The 16,631-nt window shown below is 36.4% G+C and overlaps 1 protein-coding gene across 1 annotated transcript in view; it reads left to right on the plus strand.

Moving 5' to 3' along the window:
- Cntnap2 (contactin associated protein like 2) overlaps positions 1 to 16,631 on the plus strand; it is a 1,581,993-nt gene that overhangs the window by 1,197,055 nt on the left and 368,307 nt on the right. Inside the window, exon 12 of the mRNA XM_028776440.1 lies at positions 5,139 to 5,258. Coding sequence (XP_028632273.1) covers positions 5,139 to 5,258 — 120 coding nt within the window. The remainder of the gene's footprint in view (positions 1 to 5,138; positions 5,259 to 16,631) is intronic.

Consider the following 16,631-nt stretch of genomic DNA (forward strand, 5'->3'; position numbering starts at 1 on the left):
TAGATAGATAGATAGATAGATAGATAGATAGATAGATAGATAGATAGACTGAAAGGTTGATAAGGAATGGAATGAGAGAAGAAGGCATTCAATGCCAACATCTGGCCTTCCATGTACATGCAAGGGCACATGTACCACACATATACACAGGCCTGTACCATTTACAAATCTACATAAGTTTAAAGATATATATTACAAAAAGATTTGGGGAATGCAGAAAAGTTTTTAAAAATCTCCTTTAGTCTTGTTGCTCAAAAGCGACCACAATATTTCCTTCCAAAGATTTTTCAGTATAGTCATACAAGTATATATTTGAAATGATTTTTTTTTATTTATAGCTTTGTGTTTCATGCCTCTCTATTACCTAGAAAAATGTAAGGTGCTATTCCACCTTCACTGTATTTAAATTTTATTATATTACTTGTCAATGACACATGTTTTCTGCATTCAAGTACATATGAGAAATCAGACCATATTGCCTGAGTTCTGATTGTCTTAAGATTAGATGCAGGCTTCTCAGAATGTAGTCTGAAGACCTGCAGTGCTAGCTCACTTTGCAACCTCTTAAGCTGCAAATTCTCTGCCTATTTAAGCACCTTACAAAGTGAGGTCAGAGCCCCCATTGCAATCAATTCTCCATGGTTCTTACTCATGCAAAAGTTTGAAAAGGACTTGGCTTCTGTGTGCATCCAAGAGTCAAGAGCAGCTTGTTACAGGCTAACGACAAACAGAATAATTATTAGAATCAAAAACAAAAAACAAAAACAAAACCAGAAAGTCATTTTTGTTATGAGAATTTCCTACAAAACCAAAGACTTCAACGTTTATTCCTAGTAAAGTGACTGAGCAAAGGTTCAAATGCCTATACCTACATAGAAATATGATAAGCAGTTTTTCACACATATTATCATGTACTGATGCTTTAATATTCATACACTTCTGATTAGCCACCTAATATTCCCCCATCAAAATAAAAATAGAACAAGGAGTAAATACAGTTATCTGCAGATAGTTCAGTTCTATCTTTTTCAGTATTATACTATAATATATGGAATAAAGAATACAATGCTTTCCAATCATAACACTTTAGGAAAGATATTTTCATAAAAAGACATTTTCAAGGAAGAAGTTGAGCAATTTCTGTACCAACTGCCAAGTAGGTATTATAGCAATGAGATAAACAGTATTCTGGAAAATGCACATATTCACTGGGGAGACATTCCTTAAGAAGGAAGAATTTGAGTGAAGGCTAGGATATAATCCATGGGTTAATAATATAACCAGTGTTTGGGGGACTACCCATTAAAAGCTTGGCATGCCGCAGGCACCATATTAAGTGGTATGTGGTGATTATTTCTTCCAGTTCTTATGAGACCAGTATAATGTATCTTCTGCAGGCATGGCTAAATGAGGTTAGCTGATCATTTCCATAGTGTGTGTGTGTGTGTGTGTGTGTGTGTGTGTGTGTGTGTGTGTGTATCTAAGTCTGTTTGACTTCAGATCCATGGTCTTTGCTATTTTTCCTCATTTGAGAATTTATATTGAGACATTACATAACAGTTGAAGATTCTGTTTATAAAGTTAACCCTAGAAAAGCTTTGCATGAGCCACGGGAAGCTACTTAACAAGTGTGCTGGATCAAAGTTCAGTGTTGACATTGGTGAGTTGCTCATGCCAAGAAAGACCTATTGCAATTAGAACTATTTCCATATTTAGAGAAGATGGTCTGTGATGCAATATCATATACATTAGTAAACACACCATATAGTGTTTAATATTTATTTTATTCTTTGCTGATTTTAGACATGTATTTGAGGCATTCCAGCCATACTCACTCTTCTGCTTTCAATTGTCTTCTTTTCACCATCATGGAGTCGTCATCCTCCCACCTAATCCTTATAACACTTAGTCGTGTTTTGTTGTTGTCATTGTGTATATAAGTTCTATGACCCACTGTGTTTAACTAGGGTTGTCTGCCTAGACATGGATATGGAGCGTTGCACTGGAGCATGAGTGACTGCATATCAGTGACTACATCACTGAAGACAATGATTTCATCCCCCCCACAGCCTTTGTCCTCAGTCCCTCCCACATCTGTGACTAAATGCTTATGGGCTCTGTCTTTAGAAAGCTCAATGCAGGCAGCTACCGTGTCCTAAAAAACAGTGCGTTACGGCCCTTATTCTGTTTTCTTATATTCTTGCATCAGCTTCTCTGTTCATTCTCTCACTTCTTCAGTATTCCCTGAGCCTTAGAGAGACTGATGCAAGTGTCCTGTTTAAAACTGAATACCAATAAGGAACACCATTTAAGTTACTTACTCCCAGCGTTTTAAACAGTTTCTCCATTAATGATCATTCGCTGCAAAAATAAAGTCTTTTGGTCAAAGTTGACTCAGGATTAGTCTGTGGGTACAAACAAAAATATTTGTTAGGCTGTTTAAGGCTGTACCCATTTAGCAAAATAAAACCAGCAGATTCACTCCTAAGGCATAGGGGCTCCCTAGCCATTGCCTTTGACTAATTCATAATATGGGACTGTATCTTTCAGAATAGGCCTCAGATTTAATCAGAAAATGTTGGTTATTCTCATAACAATGGTGCCACTACTGCACCAGTAGACATATCTTGTCTGGAAACTTGGTATTATAGCATTCAAGGTCCAAAGTTGGTAATAACTACTGCTAGCTTTCAAGCCTCAACTGTCTGCATAGAAATGTCCTTATAGAAGCTACATAGTATCGAAGAAGCTCCCAGCTTAGCTCATCTTTGTTCTTCAACCAAGAAAAGTACCACACACTTTTTCATTTTAAAACAAATTAAATACATGCGTGCAGTGCTGCCTTGATCATATCCATCTCTCACTCCCTACCTCCAGCTCACTCCAGCACCCTATGTTAGTAACTTGTTATTTTATTGACACCGTGACCAAAAGCAACTTAAGAAAGTATTTGTGTATCTGGAGAGCTTTATGTTCATATTAACCAAAAAGATACGGTGACAGAAAAAGGAAGCTGAGAGATCACACTTCATCTGTCAACAGGAAATAAGAGTGAGCGTGCAGGAAGCACAGTCATAATTACACATGAGGTATGGTTCCCTGAATAATACCTTTGCAAGTCAAAAATGGGGTAGAAGATCTCCAGGTCCCGCACCTTACTGGAGAGCTATTGGGGTAAATGGTTTCCAGGGCAGGGTGAATCATTTCTTAGTGAGAATGTGGCTACTGGTAGGTTTTCCATATTCCAGTGGATGTCCCAACACCCATGTGTATTTGGATAACTCTAACTGGAATTAGTAGGTTAAAAAAGAAAAAGATATGAATTTAGAAAGGAAGTCTTAGGGGAAACAGGAGGGAATTGGTTGGAATAAATGGAACATATATAGGATAATCCCTTTATACATGTGTGAATTTTTAAAAACAAGGATTTCACAAGTTTAACCTGGAGAGATGCTGTCATCAGTAAGACACCTAGTTTGTTGTCAGAGATTGTGATTTCAGATCCCTTTTCAGCCGCAGTTACTCCTATTTGCTTCTATTCAGTTGGTCTCCATGTCGTCTTGAACAGCTCCTGCCAACTTTATCATTGACTACATTGCTTTAGTTCAACTTCCAATCATCTTTCAACTGGCCAATAGCAGCAACAGCCTGATATTCCCCTGAAACCTACCATTTACTACATGGAGTTTTCATTTTGAAGCCTACATCTAATTATAGCATCTTCCTGCTGAACATTTAGAAACCTTTTCTCTGGCCATTTATTACAGCATTTCACTTGGCATGGCATCCACAATTAGAGAAAACAAGTAGTTTATTGTGTAGACACTTAAGAGATTGAAAGTGGACCTATTAATGGTTACCCTGGGGCAACGATTAATGGGTTTTGCTTCCTTTTCTAGCCACATCCTTTTCCAACAGCACTGAAGCATAAGCAATATCTCATAATCAACAAACAAACCCTGCATCAAATGTCTTGAATCTGGATTGTGTCCAGCCATTTGTGCATAGACAGGTGTTATCTTGTGACACATCACAGAAACTCTTTGCGTTAACTCTTTGCAAAAGGAAGGAAACAAAGAAGGCACAATCAACCAAAGAATTGTAGAATCATTTGACAGAGGAGGTAGCATTGATATAATAAAAGAAATTTATTGATATAATGAAATTTAACAAATGTCTATTATCCTTGGGTAGAGGAAGCCATGAAGAAAGACAGGGAAATTTGATAGAGGATAAAATAAAGGATACCTCAGACTCAGACTCCCTATTTCCTAATTTAACACACAGCACAACTCAGGAGCACTGGGCAACAACATTTTATAAGTCTGTACCGGGAATGCACCAGATAACAGATTTTCACCAGGAACAGTTCCTTGTCCTGTGCTAAGTTTATTCATGTTCCACATGAGTGCTAGTTTGAACCTGCTAGGGAAAAGAAAAAAACTCTTAATAGCTTTTTTGAGAGTCATAAAACCAAGTAGATATATAAATGTCCAGTTTGTACTTCTAAAAACAGGTGCAGCCTCTTCAAGAAAAAAAAGTCACAGATATGAAAAGAAAAGAGAAAACAATGAAAAAGAACCTATAATTCAATTATGCAAATGCAAGCTTTTTACACAAACTCAATTTGATGTAATTAAAGCACCTGTAACAAACTGATTCAGGAAACCACTGTTCCTTTTGCCTGAGCCACAAGATTATAAATTACCTACAATTTATGTGAAATTTATATTAGTGATACAAAAATTGAGAGAAAGACCTCCTTTATTTTACATGATAGCTCAATTATTTACAATCTTTCAAGGTAAAGGGACATATTAATAATATGATGGCTACAAATGAGTATGAATTAAAAGGTCATGAGCCCCAGTACAAACATATGTTACATGTGTTGTTAATAAGTTACTGATTGGGTCATCCTTTCCTCAAGTATAGAGTCATATAAGTAGATTCGGGGTCAGAAATACTTATAGAGAAAACACTAAGTCATGAATTTAAGTTTAGAAAAAAATGAATGTTCACTCTAACAGGAAGAAATGTTTACACAGCAGCCAGCCAGTGCTGGGCATGTGAACTAGGGCTTTGAGCTAGGGAGACATTTGTTTTGTGCTGTGCTCATATGGGATATTTCATTCCAGCCATCTACGAGCCCTCCTGTGAAGCATACAAACACCTTGGCCAGACATCAAATTACTACTGGATAGATCCTGATGGCAGTGGACCACTGGGACCTCTGAAGGTTTATTGCAACATGACAGGTAACTATGTCACATTTATGTTTCATGAGGATGGCTTCTCTGTATGTTGAAAATAATAGTTCCCTGAGCTGTTTGTTGCTCTGGTGCTGTATTCTCATCACATCTTCTAAGAAATTAAATATTGTTGGGCTTATTAGGTAAAAATGCTGAAATGCATGTCATGAAAACATATGACACTGTAATTTCTTAAATGTTTACCATTTGGAGCCTGAGAAACAGCTCAATAGTTGAAACCACTTACTGCTCTTGCAAAGGACCTGGTTCAGTTCCAGGCACCCACCTCAAAGTTTACAACTATCTGTAACTCCAGAACTGAGGGAGATAATGCCCTCTTTGACCTCCATAGGTACCAGACACACACCTTGTATACATATACATGGGCAAACATTCATATAAGTACATATTTTTAAAATAGTTTTTCTTTGAGTTAAACAATGAATAGTTAATACTTTTAAGAAAAAATCAATATATAAAGGAAAACCAAGAAAGTAAAATTGCAAAGTTGAAGTTCACAAAAGAAGTAGTATGTGAAGTTACTATGACCCATAGTGGCCTAGGCTGGATAAAAGTGGTATCGCTGCCCAGTGTCTGCTTGCTTATATTTGGATAAGGCTTACCAGCCACTGTTGATTGTCCTCAGTTCTCCATAGAAGGGTATACTTTGTGTACCCGAATCTCTTTCTGGCAATTGCAAAGATTACACAAAGCTTTCATGAAATTTATTTAGGAAGAGATCCTAGTTTTTCTTCAAATCCATATTAAATTTCTGGCCAGCGAAATGAGATTTTGGGTTCTTGCAAACTCCCAAATCAGTGTATATGATGCACAACTCTCTAGAATGGGAGTGAAATTTCTGACAGATTGTCAGCATGTTTCTCTTTAAAAAATCCAGATAGGACTTTGATCCATCATTATCACTGGTTCCAGAAGATGACTGGCACTTAATATGAAATTCTGAGATGTAGGATGCTGAAGGATAATGGCGTTGTAATGGTCTTCACATTGGTATGGTGAGGGCTTTATGAAACTTCTCTAGCATCCTGCTAGGTACCATCAGTTCTTCATGACAATAACTGAGTTTGAGTTCTAGTTCCATTACTCACCAGCCGTGTAATCATAGGCACCTAAAATAACTTGGTTAAATTCGCTACGCTTTCATACATTTTATTACCAAGTGGATTACTACTGCTTACAACCAGCATTATTGTATAAATAAATTAGTCGACTCCACAGGTAATTCTCAACATATTGGGTCAATGAAAAAACAGTTAGGTAAGGTACTCATATATCTTGACATTACAAGAATTATGTAACTTGTTCATATCATTCTAAAAAGATTCTAATTGAAATTTGTTTAAAACCAATAACTCTATATCTATGTTTCAGAATTATTTATGTGGTTCTTTGTGTCTTTTATTTCCAAACAATTATCTTGTCTTCACCTCTAAAGGTATTATTAAGCCTCAAGTGGAAATAGGATTCTGTGTCTAAAACTTAAAACTTTAAACAGCACCAAGGGCAGGGCAAACTCAGTAGAGAACTTACTGCAGTATCACAAAGCCAGGCATGATGCTGAATGAAAGGAAAAATGGCAAGAGCTGGAAATGACCTCAGTGTAAAAGCCATGTATAGAAGACTTTAAGAGAACTAGTCTACCCTAAGTTTCTTCCTCCCCTAAGAACTCTGGTATGTACTAGAGAAAGATCACCTAACAGAGAACTTTAACTAATTACTCTGATCATTAACTTGCCAAGTTTCCTTTGACCTTCTCTTGCTGAACTTTGCTTTAATCTTACTAGAACCTGAGTACAGTTGGTGAGAACTTTATGTATCTTGATCCTGATTTATCTAATATGCTTATAACCCAATGAGTTCAAGTATTAACCTGAGACATTCTGGCCAAGATGTTACTTCAGTTGGTTTCCATCTGTATTTAGGAAGAAACACTTCAAAACAAAAGCATGATGCTTATAGGCTTCATGCATAAAATGAAGGACTGATTTAATCTGGGGAAAGATGATTTCTGTGCATAAAAGCACAATGTGCATCAGAACTGAAAATTCCATCTTACTCATATCCCCTTGGTAGAGAATCACAAGGATGCAACCCAAAAATCCTGGCACAGTCTGAGCAGTAAGAACAATACTACTTAATGCACTCAGAATATTTTTCTTCTATCCAAGATAGTTATGAACATTGGTGTGTCCAAGAACCCTTGAAGAATCTTGTCTTACAGTTTTTGAGCACGTAAAATAACTCCAAAAAGATCATTTAGCTCTTTCTCACTCATCAACAATTCTGGAAATACCATGTTCTATATGGAATAGCATCACTATGCATAATACCATGAAGGTTGGCTTGAGCTGTTCCATATTGAGAAACCGTTGTAAAGACAAGAAACTATGGCAGGCTGAGATAGCCTATAAAAAACTAGATATATCACTTCATGACTTGAGAAATTATTCCTGCTACAGAGACCTCAAGGAATAAAAGGAGATAAGGCACTAAAAAGGTGAGGAAAGAAAAGAGGCTCACAAATCAATCCCCCAAGAACTAAACTCCTATTGGGTTAGTGAGCCTGAGAGACAGGCTAATAGATAGAGGGATATACAGAGTCACAGCAAATAAGTTTGATTGTATAGCATGTAAGTGTGTGCTCATATATGCACTTGTGCACACAAACACACATTAGCGGAAAAAATGAAAGAAGAATATCTGACTATTTGGTGGACAATGGGATATTCCTGTAGAGAGTGAAATGATAGTTGAGATTCTAGAGAATGACTTAAGTATGGTGGACTGTAGGTAGAGTTTGAGTCACTGTAAAGTACATGCTGCATATGATGCTATAACAGAAGGGTGGCAAAGAATAACTGCTAGGACTCTAGAAGTAAGGCATATCTAGAGGTATGGGTAATTTGAAGATCCTGCATAGATACATGGAATAAGCCTTTTATTGACCTGCACCTCTGAGAAATTAGAGAGGGTTCTTAATGACAGCACTTTTCAAGTGCTGCAGAAGAAGTGATGTTTTTAGTAAATCCCTTCCAAAAGAACCCACTGCTTTGTTTTCCTTGGGATTTTGTTCTAATTCATGTTGTATATAATCCTCTTTGATAAAGGACCTCTTGGCCTTTGGATTAACCAGGTTGTCTGACCTACACGTATCTAGAGAGCCCAACTGGGAATACAACAGACTGTGCTATTGGGTCCAGCTTTTTTAGAGATTTGAAGGCAGGTTGTCAGGTCTGTACCAGCCTTTCACTCACTGAACCATCTCCTCAGACCCTATGTTGACCTTTTATTTAAAAAAAAATGAGTAAAATGCATTTGTGCTCTGGTACATGACTCTGCATGACTACTCTATGTACATGAGTTTAAAAATCCAAACCAAAATAAATAAATAAATAAACAAACCATCTCTTGCATTCTTCATACCAATGGCTTTGTAGTTGTATCAAAAAGCCATTAAGCTTGTTTACATAATTTGTACTTTATAAAGTCCTAGGATTTAGCTGATCAAATTCTATTATGCTCTATAATGGTAAAAGCTGCTCATGTCTTTTTAATCTAATATTTATAAAGAGCTCCCTGTTCATATCCCTAAGTGCTGATACTGTGTAATATTATTTTCTTTATCTTTGTGGTGCTTCTCACATATTTCCATGGTCCAAATTTGGGCAGGGAATGACAAGTCACTGGAGTAACAGACATGGATCCTTGTGACAAGTGTCATGAACCTGTGTATGTCACCTTATCTCAAACCCTACAACCTTTTTCTTTCCCATGGTACTGTCTCCTCAGTAGCTCACAGTTGTGCTACCTCTGCATGACTACTCTATGTGATTGACAGAGATGAGATGGTTACACTGTGCATACCTCAAGCAGATAGCAGAGCAAGGAGTCCACTAGAGCTCTCATTTCCTCTGAGGTTTAGAATTTGCTTAGAAATTCTTTCAAATTTCTAAGAGAGTTGTTTTTCATGATTTTAAGACCCATGGTCCCATTTTCTTCATGGCCATTGGTCATGGATTGTTCTGAGCCCAGCAGGAACTGTGATCTGAAAACACTCCACTAGACCATACCTAGTCAGTCATCCTTAAACAGTAGTACAGTTATCCATTTGATTTACGTTAACAGGTGATTTTTTTTCTGCAATGCCTTTATTGGACTATGTCTAGAAACCAGACCTCAGAGTGTATTGTATCATATTTAGAGTTCCCTCTTCCTTTAGAGAGAGGGCATCCTGCAGGGCACAGCCAAGTGATAGAACTCCTAAAAGGCCTCTGAACGCTGGCTACTTATGTTCCCCTGTATACTGGTCCTAATTCTAAAACATACACTCTTTCCCATGTGTAGCACATACTGCCACATTTAGCTTATAAAGTATCGAGTTGGTTTATAGTTTTGTGATTTTGTAGTCTTAGCATATTCCTCAATAAATGAAAAATTTGATTATACATAAAATAAAGGTTAAATTAAGAGTTAGAAAACAGCTCACATGCTGGAAAATATATGATAAGTATTTTTATATTTTATACTTTACTTTACAGATACATAGATCATATATAGATTGATAGATAGATAGATAGATAGATAGATAGATAGATAGATAGATAGATATTAAGGACAAATAAAATGTTAGAACATTTTCAAACATCGTATGTAAGTCTTCTAGTGACTTATAAGATCACAAGATAGCTAAAATTACAGTTATGTTCTTGTTTTCATAATTAAAGCTCAGAAAAGTTAAACCTAGGGTTATTTACATTGTTAGTCACAGAGCCTGACAGTTTAGCCAGGCTTATGTGCTTAGAAATAGCCTATAGATAATATGACTGTGAATGTGTGTTTGGAGGTGTGTGCATGTGCATGTGCATATCTGTGTGTGTATAAGCTCACATGTATATATAAACAGCAGTGTTTACTGAATTCAGATCTGTGCTACAATCTGCCATGTTTTCTGAAATGAGTTTCTTATTAGCGTCTCTTCATCATCATCTTCCTCCTCCTCATCATCATCATCAAAACTTCCTAACTCATTATCTATGGCTTGAACAATATGTTGACTATAAACTATTTACTTCTTAATTGTCCCACTAATGCCTTTGGGTTTTTAATCAGAGAACACATTTAAATGAAATCAGCACAGAAACAATAAAGTAACTGTTACCGGTTTCAATTCATAATTAATCTAGATGTACTTTCCCTTGTGTAATTTTCCGAGGCCATTCTAGGATAACTCATACACTCGTTGCCATTGAATGTGCTCTTGTACCTTGGGCAGACCACCACTGCAGAATTTCCCTTGAGTATTCATCAAAGAATCTCTTGTTTTTATGTTTCCGAAGATGCTATCCCAATATTTAGGATATTTAAATGATATCCCTAATACATGGTTGATTTTGCAGTGAGTTGGCTTAAACTGGGTTGGACACCAGCTGGCTTGAAAGTGTAACAGTATGAAATGGAGTTGTACTGACTTTGTCTAGATTTAATATAACAGTAGTCCTTGCCTTTCCCTGATGGAAAGGAAACAGCTGAAATAAGGACACAAAGTTCGCTGCCTGTTCAGCGTGGGGTTTCATGAGTTCTTAACCTCTTCATGTTTCTGTAGGTCAGTATTTCCCTCTCCCTATCCCCCCCGCACCCCCCATGCGTGTGTGTGTGTGTGTGTGTGTGTGTGTAATGAATATAAGCCTCATACGCTGGCTTCTTCCATTTGATTTCCCTCACTCTCTCCTGTTTTTCTCCAAGGCACTTTATTTCCGTTTCTATGTCCTAACCTAGTTTGCCTCCTCTATCGTTAACCTACGCGTGGATCCACTCTGTTCTCTGTTCTGTCTTCCCTCAGTCACGTCTCCTCCTCTTTGTCGACCTCTCATGAGCTGTCTTTGTTATAAACCTTTGTAATCACTCAGTAACTCCTGCCTCTCACGTTCAGCTATTTCAGTTCCTCACAATCAGTATAAATCTTTGAATTCAATTCTGTTCATACAGCTTCAATTGAAAATCTTGGAAGCAACTCACTGATCAAACCCAGCCCGGGAAGGGCTCTGCTTCTGACTGATTACTACTCTCGCGGAACACTTTCCTTCAGATTCTCACTTATTCTATACATGGCTTCCACCTGCCAGGCTTTCTTTGAAATCTCTTCTTCATTGTATGTCAGTCATGGTGATAGGTTAATACTACAAAAGTTCTCGAATGGTTTTCAAACTTCAAGTCAAGAAAGGAAAAGCAAAACTAAAAAAGGTACTCTGGGGCTCCTGCCACAGGCCAGATAGTATAAAAAACAAGGTCATGCAGATTCAGACTCTGTGGGAGCCTCTAAACTGGAACCAAGATGGAAATTAAACTGTATTGGAATTCTTTGACACAACACAATCTTTGAAATGCATACCTTTTTATGCTGTTTCTCCATTCAAAATCTTAGGATGGCCTCCCATTGTCATGGCTGGATGACTGTTTCATTACCTCTGATGTTTGGAGCCTCAATCTCTTGTCCAGTCTACAGTAATCAATTTTTCAATGAAGTGAATTAAATGGATTATAAAAACAAAATAGATCCTGAGAAATGCAATTAAGACCAGCCCATTTTGTTGTTGTTCTTGTTCTTGTTGTTGTTAGCACAGAAACTCAAAGTCTTCAGAAGTAAGCTAGTACTTTTAAGCCAGACATTTCTTGCTCCCAGCTAAACAGCAACAATGACTAGGTTTCTCTTCTTCTAGGTCCTGGGTTTTTCAGTTTTACAGGTCATCTTTTATTCTTTCTGTGTTAGTCAAGCTTCATAAGAGATGACCTTGGACATTTTTTGGAGAGAACCTTAATATAGAAGCTTATATCTGTTCTGATTTTGTGTCTAATTTCTGCAATCAGGAAAGTTGAATAATGTGCACAGTACTATATAAACCTAGAAGGCAACCATTTCAAGCCATAAAACAAGTATATACGAGAAACTCTGACACTTACCACATAAGTACTTGCTGTTTATTTGTCTTAGCAATGATCACAAGGAAACTTTGGACAAGGTGTCCCAGTATATAAGGTTGTAGAAATGATGCTTCTTATATTTGTGTAAACATGAGTTCATTAAGACAGATTCTCTTTATGTAATTACTAGTCATAATCCTATGCTTACTCATATTTGAATAATCAAAATCAATACTAAAAGTTGAAGTTAGCCGTGTCTCCTTACCACAGATGATAAAATCTAAAAGCAATCATTTAACAAATCTGTCTTTAAAACCCATCTTACTCTGTCATCACTGCCCGTTCTGCTTCTAAACTCACTTCCTGTTGCTCTTGCTTCAGAGTTAGATAACACACCACCATTGTAAAGTTAAAGTGGCTCTTGTAAGAAGTGGAACAGGACATTGTCCAGGCATAACAATTAGAGAATACCATCTGACATTTTCTGTTCTCAGGTTTCCAGACTAGAAATTCATGGTGGGTTTCTGCAGGCCTTTCACCTTTTCTCAATGACAAACTGATGGCTCTCTCTACCTAGCATAGGCCATTATCATGTAATTGTCATTTCTTCATTCTCCCCATTTTGGAAACCATGCTTCCCATTTCTCGAATTCTGTCTATTACTATCTCACTTCCTGCGTTGTAAGTGGTATTTCTTGTAGCCATCTCTAGGTCCTTTAATAAAGCCTTCCCTTTTCTTTGAAACTAAGAAAAGACATCCTTTTACCATTATGCCACTGTGATGGGTAGTGCTCATTATCTGTTTAACAAGCTCTGAAATCACCCAGGAGACAAGCCTCCAGACATATCCATGAGAGATTATTGAGGCTAGGTTTGCCTCTTGGGATTGTCTTCACTAGATTAATTCATGTGAGAATACCAACCCATCATGGGTGGCACAGTTCTCTGGGTTAGGATCTTGGACTGTGTAAAAAAAATAAAGTGTGATGATTACAAGGACGGAACCAACACTATCTGCTTCCTGACTGTGAATGCAATGAGACCATTGTGTCAAGTACCTGCTGCTATAAACTACCCTATCATGATGGACAGTAACCTTGAACTCTGAACTGAATTAAACTCTCTGTCTTCTAATTTCCTTTTGTCAGGATATTTTGCTATAACAATAGGAAAGGTAACTGAGATCAATACCATCTTCATGATAGCATGCCTTGCAATAGGCCCATTCTAGTCTGTTTACTAAGTGTTCACCTTCACCCAGGCAGCTAGTCTCCTACAATTTCTTTTACTTTTTCTGTTCATGATTTTGATTCATGATATTTCTGTTCTTTCTCTAACATTTTAAATTGTGGTTTTTAAGTCACAATTATCTTTTTCTAAAATTTCCCTTTGATTAGCTGTCTATTGCTTCTTTAGAAATGTAAAATTCTTTCTTTTATATCCCAAGGATAACAAATATCCTTTCTCTTATTGTTTCTTCTACGGTTTGCTTAAAGTTCCTTTTTGTTGTTGTTCTTTTGTTTTGTTTTTTCTTGTAATTTTCAGAGCTTTCTTTGGACTCTTGGAATTATTGGCCATGTGTAATTATTAATAGGTCTTGTATTAAAGTCTACTTTGACCATCACTCCATGTTAGAGTGGCCCACATCCTGATCTGCCTCGGACATAATTATTTAGCTCTGATGTGATTGTTAAGAGCTCTCTATTTCACTATCAATTGTGTCTATGAATCATGAAGTACTTGATCACCTCCCTCTAGGAACCCTCTTTAAGAGTTCAAATGATCCTTTCACAGGGTGTGCCTAAGACCATCATAAAACACAGATATTTACATTATGATTCATAACAGTATCAAAATTACAGTTATGAAGAAGCAACAAAATGGTTAGGGGATACCACAACATGAGGAACTGTTTAAAAGGATCCCAACAATAGGAAAGTTGAGAATCCCTGATCTAGAAGATGAATTGGGACATTTTTAGACTTCCTCACTTGCACTTAATTTATTAATTTAAGGCTTTTGTGTGGATCAGACACTCCAGACATGTTTCTTTGCACATGTGGCATCCAAAATCCTTGGAAATACCAATTTCTAGGAATGTAAGCATCAGGATTTGGTGTGAGTATGGATAGTCCCCATCCTGTGTGTCATTTCTACACTCTTGAATGTGCCTTGACCTTCACTTAGAAGAAACATTTGGAGAAAAGAATACTTCTGTTATTTCCCAAGAAATCAAACACAATCCATCAACCATAAGTTCTAGGGCTGGCATATCTAATCTACATAGCAAGCAAGATCCATTTCTTTTTATTGCATTCACTCTTGAATCTGTTGGGTTTTATATCCATCAACTATTCCATGTAGTTAATTTGCATTGTTTCTTAGCTTTTTAAACTGACAGGTATATCATTCAATATCATTAGCTCTATTCAGTTGTTAGTATGTACACATTTACTGACTAGTCTCCAAAATTATTATCACTATTATACTGTCCCAAGAATTTATGAGAGATATGTCCATATATATATATTATATATATATATATATAATATATATATATATATATGTGTGTGTGTGTGTGTGTGTGTGTGTGTGTGTGTCTGTGTGTGCATCTGTGTGTGTGTCTGTGTGTGTGTCTGTGTGTTTCTGTGTGTGTGTATTACATAAATATATGTTTACGTGAACACACATGCTTAAGTTAGTATATCTTCATACATGTAATTTTCACATATATTCTAGAACTAGGCAAGATTTCAGGGAAAACAGAAAACAAACAAATATCAGTATTTCTTCACTATTCTATTGCCCCCAAACTTTGTATTATTGCTTTGCTGGCTTTTTTTTTTTTTTGGTCCTTTCTATTGAATGATACAATATCTCATTCAATTGTCCAGTCAGGCCTGGAACTCACTATGTTAACTAATGTTAATCCTCCTGCTTCAGCTTCCTGAGTACAGAGATTGTAGGTGTGAACCATCACACCCAGCTTCAGTTTTAATCATATAATATGGAACCAAACAACTTCTGAAAAGTGCATTTGGGGCTGGAGAGATGACTAACTAGTTAAGGTCACTTGCTGAGCCTGGCTTCACAACATCAACATCTCAATTTCTAGGGGATCTCCATCCTCTTCTGAGCACTTCTGGCAACAGAAATGCACACACATATAAATGGTCCACAGATAAACACACAAGTACACAGAAAAGGTAAATACACACACATACATTTTTAAATGTTTTATAATCTCCCAGTATTTCTAAAATTAGTAAGTTTTACATTTAGTCAATAAATGTTGTAATTCTTGAATTATGTATTATTACCTTGCTGTAGGAAGTAGTATAACTTTTCCTATGTAGTATTTGAACACAACTCAAAAGTTGTCTATACAATTTATTTTATAGTCTGAAAATGTTTCTATTCTCTGTCCTACTTGTACCTCTTTGTACTTATACTTGAGTTCCCCTGTTTTTTTGTTTGTTGTATGTTTGCTTGTTTTACTTTTTTAGAAAATAAAAAACATGCTAGAAACATTACAATTATGAAATGCAATAGTTCAATTATTCATGAAATATTTTATAATATAAATATATTATTGTATTACAAAATTGTATCCTTCAGTTAGCTTATTTGAACACTGGTGATCTGTTTTATCAGCAAAATTACAAATTTCATTATGCACCTAGCAATTACATTTATCTGTGCTATCAAATGTGAGGGGTAAGCTACATTATCGTTGTCTGAACAGCCATCTATAAAACAGTAAAGTCAACATAAAGTACTAAGTTTGTAAATTATATGTAAAGGATGATGATATATGGAGCTAGTATATTGACTGACTATGGTAAGACACAACAGATTTACATCTTGAAAGTAGCATTCTGAAAGCAGTTATTACTGATGATTTCAATTTTATTAATTATGTCAATTCTGAATCACACTTGATTGTAACTATAGTTCCAGGAACAGGTTGAACGAGGTTCCTGCATCTCTCTTTTGCTTTTTTCTTCTATTGCATGCCCCTTTCCTATAGTATATTCCTTTTCTTCTTGCTGTAATAATATATACCTGAAGTTACTTCAGGGAGGAAGCATTTTTTTGAGTTCATTATTTCTGATGATGTAATCCACCGTTTTGTAGGGGAAAAAGTGGCAAATGAAGTGACTTGGTCCATGACTAGGATCTTTGACTATGACTTGTTCACATATACTAGATCAGGAATTAGAGACCTCAGGCCAGTAGTGAAGATGAACGAACTATCACCTTCAAAATCTTGTGTCCAGTGGTCCAATTTATCCAGGCATGCCTTTTACTCTATAAGATACCATAACCTCTAAAAGCAGTCCTTCCAGTGAGGGACCAAGTTTAAAACAGATTAGCCTGGGTGAAAAATATCTCACATTTAAACCATAACTTTACAAAACCTTTTTTCAGTGTTCTCCA

This window comes from Grammomys surdaster, unplaced genomic scaffold, assembly GCF_004785775.1.
Source record: "Grammomys surdaster isolate TR1022 unplaced genomic scaffold, NIH_TR_1.0 269, whole genome shotgun sequence".
NCBI lineage: Eukaryota > Metazoa > Chordata > Mammalia > Rodentia > Muridae > Grammomys > Grammomys surdaster.